The sequence below is a fragment of the Colletotrichum tamarilloi genome, assembly GCF_030869305.1.
Source record: "Colletotrichum tamarilloi strain Tom-12 chromosome Unknown Scaffold_61.1, whole genome shotgun sequence".
Taxonomy (NCBI): Eukaryota; Fungi; Ascomycota; class Sordariomycetes; order Glomerellales; family Glomerellaceae; genus Colletotrichum; species Colletotrichum tamarilloi.
The window spans coordinates 70027-85356 of NW_026849443.1; the positions used below are offsets into that span (position 1 = coordinate 70027).

The window sequence follows — 15330 nt, forward strand, 5'->3', positions numbered from 1 at the left end:
TGAGTGAGCGGGAGGAAGGCGAAGATAGCTGCCGGCGAAACTTCATCACAGAAACTAACAACTTATAAGGTATGGCAGAAATCGGCCTCACCAAGTACCGACGTCTACCTGCATAGGAGTCTGCCTCAATGTCAGAAATCGAATCGCACAAGTGAATCGGTTGTACGTCAGACGGACATAGCCGTTGAAAAAGGCGCACCATGAAGAGAGGATGGGAGCCGAGAATGCGGCTCGCCAGCCTGTCTTGCACGCTCATAGGTGCAGAAGAAGGCAAACGGTGCAGCGGCAAGGATTCAAGCGCGACCCATCAGACTCAGATGCCGGGCTGACAAGTGGCGGGCAATGGGCGCATCATGCAGCCCAGATTTCAAGGGATGGTGTCGCGTGTGGGCACGCTCGCTGTGATTTGCGTGCCACGCGTGCCACTGCATGGCTCAGATAGGCAACTCAAGCGACCGCAGCCAATGGGTGGCTCTCTTATGTCAGATTCAACCAACAAGGTAGTGAGATAGTTGAATACTGAACAGTAAGAGCATGTGATTGCAAGACAGCCTCAATGTTACTATTCCAAGTCAAGTGAGGAATTATTGCTTCTTCTGACAGCCCGTCGTCAGCCTCCTCCGCTAGTGCCAAGGGCGGGCCGGATTGTGCATCCGAAACACAGAGAGGGCAGGCGCGCGCGCAGGTAGGCAGGAGGTACAAAAAGGCAAGCGAATGTCCGAAATTCTCGACGGCCTTGAAGTAATCCGAACCCTTCAACATTCCAAACCTAAATAAACCTGGTGAAATTTGTACGTCATCACAGACTGCGTCACGTCCGTCCCTCTCCTCGCCATGGCGGCCTCAACGACATCGGCGCACTTCGTCAACGTCTATCAGTCTGTCGACAAAACCAAGCGCCCCGTTACCACATCGCTGGCAGTCGCGAGATCACCACGCCCGCCATCGGGCGACACCGAAGAAATCAAGGCCACGCTGCCCGAATACTATACTGCACCGCCATGGCGCCTTCTCTGGGATGATTTGGTGCTCTTCATTAGATGCATCGGGTCCATCCCCTTCGTCATCACTCCCCTATGGTATCCTCGGCGAGATGGAGTCCGATACCCAAAGCTCGACAAGTCATGGGTGCCGAGATGGCTCCTATGGGGCCCCATCGACAGCGCCATCACGGCCATCCAAACCTGGTATCAAGGCAAAGTCGACCCCTATTATCCCTCCGGCGAGATGGATGAGCTGTATCCTTCGGTCGGAAACCTTTGGTGTCTCTTTATACACGGTATTCTCATCGTTACGCAACTGGCTTTCTTGATTTCATTGCCGTTCCTGGCTACCCTTCCCTTCCAGCTCTTCGTGCTGTACGTCGGCGGATTCATCTTCGTCAACTATATCTTCTGCTTACAGCTCAATGCCGGAACCGAGAACAACTTGCTCAAGTCTCAGCATGCTTTGTGGCCAGAGGCGGCTAAATGGAAGTCGCTGGACCCCAACGAGAACTACAGCGAAGAATGGATCTTTCTTAACGGCGTGTCCGTTGGGTAAGCGCACCTTGATCACACTATGTCTTGTGAATACGCTTTTGACGGGAGGCTAGCTCGCATTGGCTGCAGGGGAACATCAACAGACTATCACGCACTTTTCAGCGTCCCATCACCGGTGTCCATAACAGAACGTAAGTTGTAACAACCTCTGACTTTAGGTGCATCCTTCGCTCAACCAAAATGCCGCAGGTCTGGAATCATCTTCGACCTTATCCAGTGTCTCCTAGAGCGATGCTTCTACTTTGGTACCTCGGACACCAGAACTTGCTATGCGCTCATCACAGCTGCCCTGGACCCTGCGCAGAAGAAAGACAAAACGGTTCTCATCCTTCACTCTCAAGGTGGCCTTGAGGGCAGCATCATCCTCGATTGGCTCCTCTCCAACTACCGCCGAGAGACCTTGCATAAGCTGGAGATCTACACTTTCGGTAACGCTGCCAACCACTTCAACGACCCCGAAACTTCTAAAAATGAACACGTTATCGGGCACATCGAGCATTATGGCAACACTGGTGACTTTGTATCCCAATGGGGAGTCATTCATTTCAAGTCTCTGGTTGCCGAGCAAAGCAACCCTCAGCCAATGGATGGAAGGCATCCTTTCTTGCCCATCGTCGATGATATTTTACGCCTTGATAAGAGACAGAACACTTTTGCTGGACTACTTTTCGAGAACAACGTGTTGGGTCACCTGTTGAACCAGCATTATCTCGACAGACTGTTTCCCTTGAATGAAACCCTCACTGGCGTCGTAGAGAGAAAGGAGTCTTTTATGGCCAAGCGTATGAAAGCTGGAAATGGCAGTTGCGACGTCGAAGGGCACAAGGTTTGCCAAAAGAGCAGGCTATGGGAGTACATCAATGGTGGAAAGCCTAGAGAGTATAATTTGCAGCAGTCGTTGACATGAGAAAAATCTGATGAGTCCATGGGATTCATATCGGTATTGTGGTAAAATGGAGGAATTTTGGGATGAGTTTGCTTCTCTGTGCCATGTGCATGGCGAGAGTCCGGAGTCACGGGGCGTAATGGGTAACATGGGTACATGGAAACGAAATTGTTTGACCAAGGGTATTTTAAAGTATTCATATTAAGCATTGAATACTACTGAATAGACATCGACAAAATCTTGGGCAAGACCCCTTAATTCCGAGAAACAACCTCGAACCCTACTTTAATAGTATTAACGTAGTCTTTTGCTGTAGAGATTTAGTAGATCTGAAAGAGAGGAATAGATCCAAAGATTCCTGTATGCCTCAATCCTAAAGATATGCACCAGTCCTCACTTTTAACACAAGCACGGTAAGCCGGGCCGGTTAGGCCGGTTGCAACGATGACTCCTACACCGCGATCAGCAATTCCAGGCAGCAACGAGTTAAAGAACCCGTTTTTCGCCTGGTCAAAGTAACATTATCATCAACCACTGAAACTTTGGAACGTCTAAGAGCTTCGATTTGCTTTTGGGAAATAATTGCCCTCAATGGCAGGAAAGAGGACCACAGAAAATACTACAACTCATGATCCAGCCCACAACGAGTATGGCTTTAGCAAGGGAGCTTGACCCCGGTACAACACCTAAAATACCCTGTCCCTTCCAGAATTTGCCTTTCGATATTCATTATCAGATTGCCTTTTACCTGGAATACGCGGACATTCTCAAACTCTCAGCCACCAATCACTTCCTCCACGACCACCTCAACGTCCAAACCCTCATACCGAAACACCAACGGAATCAGTACCTCTACAAGACGGAGCGTTACGGCTATCGCTACGGGCGCCGCGGGTTCGGAGGGCGATGGCCGTGCTACGAATGCGGTCGTATCCTAGAGAGGAAATGCTTCGGCGACCGAATGCGGAGGTATGAAAAGTCGTGGTTCCGCAAGTCGTTGATGATGAGGCGGTGCTGGGATTGTGCTGTTCGCGAGAGGTGGTATGGGCACTTGCAGCCGACTAAGAAGGGAGGAGAAGTGTTTTATCTTTGCTGGCGGTGTGGGGAATTGTGGAATAAGATGGAGGAGGAGAGGTGCCGGAAGGTGGATGTTTGGATCAAGGTTGATGATGTACATGGGGAGAAGGATCCGGGGCGGAAGTGTAAGGTAACAGTGTGCAATGGCCAAATGTGATCTCAAGATCAAGTATCGAGCATTGTGCAACAAGAATTGATAAACTTTTTGTGAATAATTTAGCCTCAAGGGAAGGATGGATATACGAAGGGAATGGCAAGTCGTTTTCTTTGAGTACTGCAAGTGAAGAGCGCTTGACCTCTCTAGTGCCAACAAGAAACAGAACTAAGAGGTTTGATCAAGGTTTCCCGCACTCAACACGACCCTTACCCACTAGTGGACTTAGCTTTTGTGTGACCGGCAGATCTGCAGGCGTCTCGAAGCCGATGGGGTATACGTGCAGCGGGTTGCAATCTAGAGTCTGGGGACTAGCAGCCTGGCAGGGCTTTGATCTTGTCCCACCCGGAATGTGGGAGAAGCCGTACCTCACGATGCTTCAGAAGGGCGGAGCCTAGGAGGATCTGATCTAATCACGTCACTCGATGCATTTGACAGGGCATTGATTGATCTTGAACACCTGTGCTGGTATCTTCTAGCTTCGAACCCTGAAAGAACATCTCTACATCTAAACATACCGCAAGCAGACCCTCGACAGTGAAACTCGGTTGCGTTAGATGCATCTTACACCGTTTCGTTGGCCACCTCGAGAGCTTTATCAGCGACGCTGCTTTGCGCTCTTCCCGTGTCATATTCCTTATCTTCATAAGGCTTAGCTCCCATGTTCGTCCAAGCACGCTCGATCATTAGCGTAACCTCCTTCTCCTTTCCGCGGAAGAGCAGCTCTGTGTCCCCAATACCGAAGGCCGTAATGGATTTATGCTGGGTAGCATTAGACGTGAAGCTTCATAGACTGTGGAAAAGTATTTAGGATAAAAACTTACGAGACCCAGCGTCAGCTTAATGACGCCGTCTGCCCAGTAGTGCTCGTAAATGTTGGAAGGCTTCTTCGACTGAAGGGCAAGAACGAGGTTATCCGCGGCGTAGATGGCCTGCTTCATAGCGGCTCGGGCATTGGGGTTGGTGACGCCGGCCTCGGCAACATCGCCGCACACGTAGATGTGCGGTAGCGAGTCGACGTCGATTTGCATTGTTGGCTTGACCTTGATCCTGCCTGACTTTGCGATTGCCTCGGGAACGAAATCGCTGATGAGCTGAGAAGAAGGTTGCTGGCCAGTGGCGTTCACCTAGACGTCCGAAACTTGTTACAAGGCTACCCAGAAAATGGAGGTTCAAAATTTGGCTCACCATGAAATCGCATTCGACTTTTCGCCCAGAGCGAAGTGTGACGAAACCATCCGCGGGTGTTTCGGATGTTGTCCGCTCCCCGAGTATGACTTCGATTCCTAGATCCTTCAAGCCCGCGAGAGCTCCGACCTGCAAATCATGACCGAAGCGGTTCATGACTGTATCTCTAGAGTGAATCAATGTAACATTCTTGTCCGGGTACTGGTCTTTAGCATCCGTAGCAAGCTCGACGCCTGCAGCGCCTCCGCCAACAACAACAAGATTCTTGGCGGCTTTGATGCGTTGCTGGAAGTTTTGCAGCAGCTTGATTCCTTCAGCTTTGCCTGTTGATCCCACTCTTGACGGCAAAGACATGCCCACGCCCGACCCTGTTGCGATGACCATGTACGAGTATGGAATCTTCTCTCCCGTGCCTTGGATCGTCACCGTATTTTCGGTGATCGTAGAGACGCGATCATGAACCCATCGTACAATCTTCTCCGAGCCCGCTGGCAAATAGGGGCCATAGGGAATGAATGTTTTGTGCTCATGTCCCTCGACGACACAGAAGCGAGGCAACGTCCAGGTGAATTGCCAATGATGGTTCGGTTCGACGATGATGAGTCGGTACGGACCGTCTGTGGGAAGGGAGGTTGCGATCACCCTGGCAGCATGATACCCGGCAAAAGAAGCGCCGATGACTACGATGTTGATCGGCTCGCCGTTTTTCGATGCGGGACCGGCGGGGAGTTTCTTGGTGGTGTAAGATCGCGAGAAAAAGTCCGCGTAAAGCCGTAGCGAGTATTCCACAAGCCTCACGAAAAGGACGACCTTCCTGATTTTGTCCATCGTTGAGTCACGGCCAATAACCGGAGTCCGCGGGCTTGTTGGTGGGAAATAGTCAAGGGAGGTGTGGTACAATGATTATTGACAGGATCCGATTAAGCGGATGGTCTCAATACTTATCAGATGCATCTGATTAGATCAAAACAGGAACTGGCCTCGTTTAGTAGCGTGTTGTCATTCGGCGGACGAATCGGCTCTGAATTGACCGATGTCGCATCGGCCGACGCTATCCCCGGAACTGCTCAGATTCAGTTGTTGGTTAGCACGCGAGGCGGATTTAAAAGAGGCAGCTCCTCGGGCTTTTGGTACTGACCTCGGCCTTGACTTGACCTAGAGAATTTGCAGTGCCGCTGAGCATGAGATAACCAGGTGTTACTCTACCATAACTTCCATCGTCCCTCAAGAGTTCGGGCGCTAAGACAACGTGCTACACTTTTGGGACGGTTGTGAGCGTTTATTACGTACAAACGTTTCCGCCGGAGGAGAATCCCTCGCCCATTTTCGTTCTAAGCTCTAATGGAAAAAAACTGCAGCGTTTTCACCACACCCGGTACGAAGATCCAAAGGCGGCTTAAGCAGCTCCGTGGGCCCGTACGGCCAACAGGGACGAGATCTTGCCGACGCCGGTGCCCCTGTCCCGGGACAAGGAGCCTAATTTCCACTCCGAGAACCGAGCCAGGGCCATCCAAGCAACGAGTCATGGTTCTCCATGATGGACCTCGCGTGCAAAAGACCCTTTGAAAGGGAGGGAGGGGAGCATTATCAGACAAAATAAACATTAGAGGAGTCGATTGCATTAACCAAATTGGGGAATTTTCAAGCATGCTAGAACACCGATATCAAATACAAGGTCCCTCCAGTCTTCTCTCAGACATGTACCTCCTGAACCTGCACCTCCACACCCATGGTACCATTGCTAGCCTTCTTGTCGACACCAATCATATCGGCCACGGGAGCGGCTGGGACGCTCTTGACCTCATTGAAAGCAGGGTATCCGGCAGCACGCCACTCCTTGAAAGTCATACCCCCCGCGCATGCAGGCATCTTGACCATGAGGGGAACGACTGTGTCTTCCGGCTGTCCCATGAGCTCCGCGCTGTGAACAATCGTTTCGTCCAGAGTTTCGTAGCCCATCTTCTCGTAGAGCTTGTATGTGGAAGGGGACGACTCAAAGTACAGAGGGAGACCCAGGCTGTCGCTGAGTTCCGCTCCCCACTTACACCAGAGGGCACCGGCCTTTCTGCCCTGGTGCTTGGGATCGACCGCAATAACATGGGAGTCTGGAAAGAGAAGGTCGAGTCAGTCTTTTTTTTGCCAGGGTACCCTTTGTAGGTTTCGTCGACTTACAGATGTAGCGGCGACCGCCAAACAGCTTCTCTCTAGCTTCGTGCAGGGGGTTGAGAACAGCCTCGGCTCGCTCTCTGTCTTTGCCTTCGAGCCAGCCAACACCATGGTTCTTGCGCTCCTCTTCGGTACGCTCTCTGAGATAGATGTCGCCCAGGGCCATGCCCACGATCTCGCCAGTCTCGGTATCGACGCACTTGTAGGTGTACTGGCAGTCGCTGTGATGCCACCAGGCCAATGTGCCAGCGGTGTGTGCCTTGCGGAATTCTTCAGAGTCTACGCCGTTGGGGAAGAGAACTTTGACCATGATCTCTCCCATCTCATCACCAGTGAAGGCACTGAAATATGAGTCGTAGACCTTCTGGATGTCGGGAATCAGCGCTGGCAGAATTGCGTAACCCATGTTGACTGATGTTCGAAGCCAATCTAGTTCAATAATGTTTGAGAAATATGGATATGAAGTATGTCAATATGAGTAATGGAAGATGGCAAAGAACAATGATTTGAGTTATCTTTTGGGGTAATAGCTCTGACCGAGGACTGAATCTGGACTTATATATGTTCTCTGTCCCTCCTTGTACGGAGTAATCCATGTATCTATCATCTACCCATAGTCCAACCCGTCTAACCACTCCGATGGAGTACGATAGAGCTTCAAAGTCAACCCCTGCCCTACTCATGCGGAGTCTCCTCCCGACCAACTTACCAAAGGAGGTAAAAATGGTCTGGTCTCGCCCAGACCAAAGAAGCCTCCGGCTCAACCAACCTACGGAGAAGTCTCTGCGATGCGGAACTTCAAGTCTTCTACGTGGACCAGGTTAGTACGGAAACTCCAAAGGGAGATGCCAGTGGGCCAGTCAAGTTGCTAAGTTAGCGAGCACTTCGGCGCGATTCCACCTGGTCCAAAGTCCAGACTCGTTTAGAGTTATCAGATCCGCCATTCTAGCAGCAAAAGTCTGCTCGCGCCCTCGTGTTGGTCCCCCGCTCTGCTACGCCCTAGACCCCTGAGGATTTTCGGCCAAGTGTTGATGGCTGCAACCTTTTTTGCGGACTCTCAGACTCTGTGACTCGATTTCGCCCACTCACCCAAATGGGCGGGACAGCTATGAACTCATGCAGACCCGACATACGAATGAACTAGCAAAAGACCACTGATCCATGGCCAACGTGTCTGTGGAACTGTTCCCCGCCGTGTCGTTGCCAAGATTTAGACGTATAGCTACAACCAACAGCTGGGCCCAGCGAGTGTAATTCAGGGTACCTCATGTCTTGCCTTGTGCGGGCCTTGTGCGTGTTGGCATCCACATCATGATATTAAAAAAACGATTGGTTCCAAAGCAACCAGACTAGAGTGCAGTCTAAAACTTCCCAAGAGGAACACGAAGAACCCTCAACGGTCTCCAAGTACCTCATAAATGAGAAGTATCACGAATTGCCTCGCTTAGAATTGGTGGCGCAAACGCCACAAATCCAAGTCAAAGTTCCTCGCCGAATTATTCTCTTGCACATGATGCCAAGTCAAGTTATCAGATCCGCTCTGCTACCCCACCACCCTCGTTATCTGATCCATCCGTCCAATCCGGCCTTCGGCATCGTGGAGTCCAGGCAAGGTCCTCTACCGGAGGATCATCTCAGCGTAGACTAGTGGCAACGCTAGACAAGGGAGGTTTTCAGCCCTGGGGTTGCATTTGTCTAACCGAGGGCTAGACATGGGGGGTCCGCAACTTGCAAGAGTCCCTTTGCATCGTGGGAAATGACTTGGCGCCTTCTTTCTTCGGAACAGACCGAGTTACTTCGCATGTGGCAATCGGTTCGTCTCAAGTTGGAGCAGGAATGAGAGCGCGTTCAAGGGGCACCCCTGATGGGCATGGTCTGACTTTTCGCCTAGTCTGGTAAAATCTACCTTTTGACAAGAATCGATCACTTACATTACTAAAGAAGTTTGTAAGTTGCTACTCGCGAAAGTCTTCATTACACATGTAGCTCTTCCTCAGGCCGAATTTGCTTCCGTAGGGCGTAGCTGATGGACGAGAAAAGTGGCCGGGAGCCAAGCTGCAGAAGAGAAATGCATGATGGGCTACGTCTAGACTGATGCGCACACTGCGTGCGATCGGTTATCCTGACATTGACATCTCCGACCCACTAGAGCCTTTAGATGGGGATCCATCTGAAGGACAGAGGATGGAGCAAATCCTTGGTGCAGGGTCACTCATCGCCGGCTTGGCATTGCGGATGCCACACGGCGCGGCTAGAACCAACCTCGCTGTTGGCGAATCCATAGTCACATGTCACCCTGGCGAGGCGGTCTTGTCGACATGGACCGTGGAGAGGGCGGGATAGATTTCCGAGGCTGCTTTCAAGGGGCTGCAGGCAGAGGATCTTTGCAGCACCTACATGACTACATGACCGCGCACCTTGCCCTCCTCGGCGAACAGGAGGCCTGAAGTGAGCATTTGCTTTGGGAGCTGCCAGTCTGCATTACTCAGTGTTGTCTTGACAATGCTAACGTGAGCAAGCATTTGTTGGTGCAGTGCATGTACCTCTCAGGTACTCAATAACACTTACTTGAGAGCAACCAAACTCTGAGTCTATAACTTGGACTTTGGTTATGTACTTTTTTTTGCGTAATGTCCTGTCAATTAGCTGACTTGATTGCCACCTTTGTCCACAAACACGAGCCAGCTCACTCCCAGTATGCGCATTCTGTAGATTGGTGACATGCCTATTTGTTTTACCACCTCGTCAAGAATCCAAGACTGAGAACGAGAAGAGTTTGGTAACGCGACATCTTCGCCACGCCAAAAACTAGTTGTTCTTGGCTAGGATACGTACTTCAAAAGACTCATTCCCGTCCAACGTCCTCCGAAGACCGGCTGCAAATGATCGAACAGTGCCAGTGTATCTTCCTCCTCGACTCCAGAGATGTCATCATACACAAGTAGCTTTGATAACACGTCCTTCCCTTCTTGGGCTAGCTTTTCTGCATCCTTTGACATCTTGCCACCATTCCGCGCTTTCAATATTTGGGATAGATGGAACTTGGCTCTCGCGGTCGCAGCATCTGACCAGACACTTTTCCCCGGCTTACCTTCAGCTTTCTGCAAGGCGTTGTTGACCTGCCACCTGGCAATCTATTAGTCAGGACGAGATTTCAATTACACTGAATTAACTTACTCGGCGTCGTTCCATCTTTCAAGATAGGAATACAATGCACCCACAGCATACTGACTTTGTAAAGTGAAGTAGCTGTCTTTACCCTGAAGCCTGATCCTCTCAGCTAGGATAATCTCATGCTGGTCTAGGGAGCCCTTCAAGTCGCCACTCTGCAGCACGATGCAGGCAAGGTCGAACTGAAATCGCAGAACAAGCAACTTGTCGCCAAATACTTGCATGAGTCGAATAGCCCTCTCGGCAAGCAGGATGGCTTCCCCGAAATCGTGCCGATACATACTACAATAAGCCATGTGATGGGCAAGCTTTGCAAAGGAGAAGGGATCCGATTCTTCAGAGGTGATGGTAAGCAGTCGTTCATGACAGCCTTTGTAGATCGACTCGGCAGCTTTGAAGTCGTTGCCCTGGAGCAATGAGTTGGCGTAGTCCGCGAAAGCGTTGATGACTCGGATCCTGTCCACATCGCTGAGCTTGCCTGAAGCTTCCAGCTGCCTTGCACGATTTTGGTTGAAGTCTAGTATCTTCTTCGCCCGCTCACTAATTTCCTTGCGACGGGAAATACCAAGATATTGGAGCAAGAGGTTCATTGTAACGTGGATCTCAGCTCTCAGCTCATCGTGATTCGTTTCCAGTTGGTCGAGGATTCTCTCTGCAGCCAACAGAAGCCGCATGGCGTCATTTCGGAGGAACCTTTGCCACAGGAACACTCCGCCATCCTTGAACAACTCGGCAAGTTCGACGAAAGGTGTCAAAGCGATAACCGTACCCTGATCGGAATAAATCTTCTGGAGGGTCGCAACATGTGGCAAGTATTCCTTGAAATGGCTCCATTTCTGTTGGTCTGGGAAGTCCAAAGAAGGCCGCGGGAGCCGTCGACGGACCAACTCGACAGTCAGTTTGAACAGCTCCTCAGCTTGTCGAGTCTTCTTGTGAAGCTCTCGGGAGATTCTGATCTGCACAGATCGGTGAACGATGTACATCTTTTTGTTGTCTTGTGTCTTCTCAGAGATGAAGTGCTTGGAAATCAACTGACTCAAGATTTTCTCGATCCTGAAGGAACTTAGCCAAAGGATCACAGCAACAATTGGGGCTCGTACCTGAAGGCTTGTAAATATGGCGGCCCACTCTGACCTTTCTCAACGACCAAAAGGTCTTTTGGAACTCCGTCGCTGTCTAAGAAAGACAATATCCGGAGCACCTTGTTTGCATCGCTGCTGAGATCCTCCGTGGAAATTTTCATGATTGTGTCAAGCTTCCCCTTGGTGGTTTTCTGGTCTTCTGGACCAGAGCCTGGATTATTGTCCATCCACCACGAATCCCAGTAGGTGGCAAACTCAGACGGCTTACAATTCATTGCCTTCATGTACCCAGTGATCAGAACAATTACCAATGGCAAGCCGGCTAGAGTTGCCAGATCTCCCGCGGCCTTGTACTCGGGATCTCTCAGGGAGTAACTGGACGGGCGAAGATCCAGGGGAAGCCCGTGAAGCAGAAGTTCCCTTCCCTCCTCCGTTGGCAGCTCCTCGAGTGTCTTCCGATAGTAGTTAATTGGCCTTGATGGTGCTGTGAGCCCTTGGTATCTCGTGGTGATCAGAATACTTCCGGTTGTCGCTGATGTTTTCATCGGCGTGAACCCGTCAATATTTTCCCACTTTTCCACGTTGTCGAGAACCATCAACCATCGCTTCTTGGTGTTTTCCAAAAACTCACGCCCGATTTTCGTAAGCTCCTCTTGATCAGTGCCAGGTGCTGCTAGGTCTAGTACAAGAGCAATCTGATTGAAGGTTTCTGAAGCACCAACTTGTGTCTCAGCCTGAACCCAGAATATGTACTCGAAAGACTGCTCGTATCTGTATGTGAACTCAGCGGCCAGAGTTGTTTTCCCCATGCCACCCTCGGCACTCAGAACATATACCCGGCCAGGTTCTGAGAGTATCTTGTAGAGATTGGCCAGCTCTTTTTCACGTCCTTTGAAACCTTCATCTTTGGGAAAGGTTCTCGTTTCGACAAGTGGAAACCTCTGTGTCGAGTCAGTGTCAGATCGAGGTCGATGAAGGATTCGTCCTGAGCTTTGTTCGACATGGCGGCTCAGACGAGTGCCATCACTCATCAACTCCTGCACTCTCCAAGCACCCGAGGAACCGGGTAATTGACCCCCAGCTGCCCTAGAGTAGTCCGATAACGGTTCGTCCTCGTCCGAAACATCAGCGATATCGTTTTCATCGATGTTTTCGGCCGGTTTTGGACGTTGTCCGAACTGTGCGCCTTGCTCTTCAGCAAAGGCATGCAGCATCCGTAGTTTAGTTCCCCTCTCGGACATGGTGTCGCTAGCGCTTTGAGACATGATATCATCGCTGTCATCTTCTTCCGTAGACTCCTCCCCACACACAGCTGTCAAAGCCAATTGCTCCAAGTGCTCTGCTATGTGCTCCTTCATCTGTGCAGGGTCCAAAGGACACGGACACAGCGGACATCTTTCTCGCGAGAAGGCCTCGCGAGAATGAATCGGCCTTAGAAACGACACCATTTGAGTAGCCTCATCCGGTGAGAAGTCAGTTGAGTGTGACCTCAACAAATGTTGTTTCAGGTCTGACTTGGTCTTGAACTCCTTCTGACAAGACTCACAACTCCACACCTGAGGTATGAGATGACTTCGTAGCTCGTGTTGATACCACTCGTCACGCGCACCGTATGCTTTGCGGCTCCAGTCGCATTGGTCAAAAGTGCAGAGATAAGCGAGTAAGTCTTCAAATACATGAGCTTCCCAATCTTCAGTGGTTGTCAACTCTTTGTAAAGATTGACCTCAAAACAGCAATACGGACAGGTGAATGGCTGACCATCCAAGGATCTGGGCGGCAATGGTACTTCTCGATGCTGAGGCCCCTGTATAAAAGGCGGTGGATCTGGCTTCCGAGCTGTGGACTGCGCGTAAGAAGTGAAGGATGCTGCACGAGAGAAATGGGGACGAGAGAACAGGGACGGTGCAACAGAAATCTCTGCATGTGATGAAGAGCTGTAGTCCGAGACAGAGACGGAGTCGTGCTTGGGCGGTTTTTCCGGAGTCTCTTCAATTCTAGGGATCGATGGTTTCGTGTAATCGCTTCCGCCCTTGAGGGCTGGCTGCTGGAAGTTGAAAGCGTCGACAGCGACATCACGCCGGGGGCCCTGCCGAGGACCAAGTTTAGAGATCTTGGCCTTCGTGCTCATAGCAATAGCCCTTCTCTCCCGCACAACACGCAGGGATTGTTGTCGTCTCCAGTTGGCTCGTCCAAGCCTTTCGATTAAGACTTTTGATGCGCCAGGAAACATCGATCTAGTCAACTCTACATGGTCGCTCAATGGATTCTCCAGTTGGTCGCTGGAAGCATTCGAGCTTCCAGAACCGCCATTTAGGTCTTCCGGGTAAGCCTCTCTCAGAGCAGGATTGAGAGACTTAAGTTGGTCCAGTGACTCCTCGGCACAAAGGAAAACCTCTTGGATTTCAGCAGCTATACGTGTGCCTTCGGTCTGCTGCAGCGGGCTCGCTAGACCCAATTCATCGTCAAAAGAATGTTCGGCCAAATCTGTGTCGTTCAGTTGGTAGGCTTCGTACTGAAGAGCTTCAATGTCTAGAGATAGACACTATCAGTCAGCAATCTGGGTAAGATGGAAATAATTACGAGGTCGGTGTAGTAAGGGGTAATCACCTTGCTTCAATTCATCTTGAAAGACATTCAATAGCGCAACAACTTGATCACGAAGCCTTTGGTTCAGCCGCAGACTTCGGTCCAGATTGTAACTGGAGGCCCCGATGTCATTGCCCCAGGTTTTGAACGATGTCAAGACTTGATCGGCAATATCAAGTTCAATCTCAGGGTGGTTGCTCTTGAAATTTTCGCAAATCGTGCAGACGCTTTGTAGAGTTTCACGACACTCTTCGAACTTGGCTGCTATTAGGGCCTTTTCGCCGAAAGCTGATTTCCGGTCTTTCCCAGAACGTATGGTAGCATACACTGTCGATGAGAAACGAGGATACATCATGCGACCACAAACTATCAAGGTCGATTCAATAGCGTCCGAAGCTTTGAAGTTTGAAAGACCTTGGACAAGATCAGCGAATGGATAGGGTGCGACTGAAGGTCAAATGATGCTAGCGGGTTCGCCTTGGTAAATGGAAAGGCGGTCATGCTAAGTACCTCAGTATGCCTTGGAGTCCTCCACCCCGGGATCAGAGATGGTGTGTGAGGCAGACTGCTGACGTCCTTCAACAAAGAAGTACCGTGCTTCATACACAGCACAGAGTGCAATGCGAGTATAGCCGAACAAAATCGCCCATTAGATGCACTGTTTCCTAACACCCTCCCGCCATGCGGCACGAAAGAAGACTTGAGGCTTGGATGCAGTAAGCATGCCGGGCAACTGCAGTGCTCAGACACATAAGTCATCGGCCAGGCCTCAAGAGTACAACTCATCCATGCATTACCACTACCGGAAATGATGTTGACTTACAGGGGTAGACGATGGCTGCTGTGAGCCGAAGCGATGGCTCCGGACCCAACGCCAGTAGCCAAATCAAGGCTGCGTGGCTTGGATTCGGACCGTGTGATGAAAGTACCCCGCTCCTAGAATCCTCGTCACCGAATGCCTCCTAAAAGATTGGAGGTGGGGGTCGTGTGTAACCACATGTGAAGGTCCGATCAGGCTGCGATTGACAGGCCCTTTTCTTCCTGTCTTATGTCCAGTTGAGAGATTTAATCATGATAATCCTGTCCGAAATATCGTCCACTCCAAAACATCACTCTTCTTCCACGCCGCGTGCCAGCATTCCACCATTGCCAAGCCGAATTTCGAGAGCAAAATGTCAGGCGTCGAAGCGGTAGGCCTGGTCCTCGGTCTATGGCCTATTATCACAAGTCTTGTCAAAGGATACAAGGCAACTAAGGATGGAGATGGCCGCAGATCGTTTCTCCTCAAAATTGATATCCAGCAGACCATTTACGAAAGCTGTGTGAGACAGCTTATCGAAGAAAATGAGGAAAGTATTGACCTTGACTTGACGAATGCGAAAATCAGGCAACTCGACATCTCATTTTGGCAAAGACCATCTTTCCGAGTGAAGCTGCACGACCGTCTTGGGTCAAGAGACTTTGAGTTGATGGAGTCT

The 15330-nt window shown here is 50.6% G+C and overlaps 5 protein-coding genes across 5 annotated transcripts; 2 read left to right on the plus strand and 3 right to left on the minus strand.

Annotated features, from left to right (window-relative positions):
• Window positions 1–834: 834 nt before the first annotated feature.
• Window positions 835–2448, plus strand: CTAM01_11379 (uncharacterized protein; the record flags this gene model as incomplete). Its single annotated transcript, XM_060527390.1, has 3 exons — window positions 835–1538; window positions 1595–1672; window positions 1731–2448. 3 exons carry the CDS (start codon window positions 835–837, stop codon window positions 2446–2448), a joined length of 1500 nt encoding a protein of 499 aa, XP_060377960.1.
• Window positions 2449–3076: 628 nt separating this feature from the next.
• On the plus strand, window positions 3077–3661 carry CTAM01_11380 (uncharacterized protein; the record flags this gene model as incomplete). Its single annotated transcript, XM_060527391.1, has 1 exon — window positions 3077–3661. The coding sequence occupies one exon, from the start codon at window positions 3077–3079 to the stop codon at window positions 3659–3661; it is 585 nt and encodes a 194-aa protein (XP_060377961.1).
• A 561-nt stretch (window positions 3662–4222) lies between these two features.
• CTAM01_11381 (uncharacterized protein) lies at window positions 4223–5674 on the minus strand (the record flags this gene model as incomplete). The annotated part of the gene is made up of 3 exons (XM_060527392.1): window positions 4223–4420; window positions 4483–4785; window positions 4847–5674. 3 exons carry the CDS (start codon window positions 5672–5674, stop codon window positions 4223–4225), a joined length of 1329 nt encoding a protein of 442 aa, XP_060377962.1.
• Window positions 5675–6538: 864 nt separating this feature from the next.
• CTAM01_11382 (acetyltransferase) lies at window positions 6539–7418 on the minus strand (the record flags this gene model as incomplete). The annotated part of the gene is made up of 2 exons (XM_060527393.1): window positions 6539–6951; window positions 7019–7418. The coding sequence occupies 2 exons, from the start codon at window positions 7416–7418 to the stop codon at window positions 6539–6541; spliced, it is 813 nt and encodes a 270-aa protein (XP_060377963.1).
• A 2416-nt stretch (window positions 7419–9834) lies between these two features.
• On the minus strand, window positions 9835–14611 carry CTAM01_11383 (uncharacterized protein; the record flags this gene model as incomplete). The annotated part of the gene is made up of 5 exons (XM_060527394.1): window positions 9835–10138; window positions 10190–11236; window positions 11284–13795; window positions 13874–14299; window positions 14446–14611. The coding sequence occupies 5 exons, from the start codon at window positions 14609–14611 to the stop codon at window positions 9835–9837; spliced, it is 4455 nt and encodes a 1484-aa protein (XP_060377964.1).
• Between the last annotated feature and the right edge of the window lie 719 nt (window positions 14612–15330).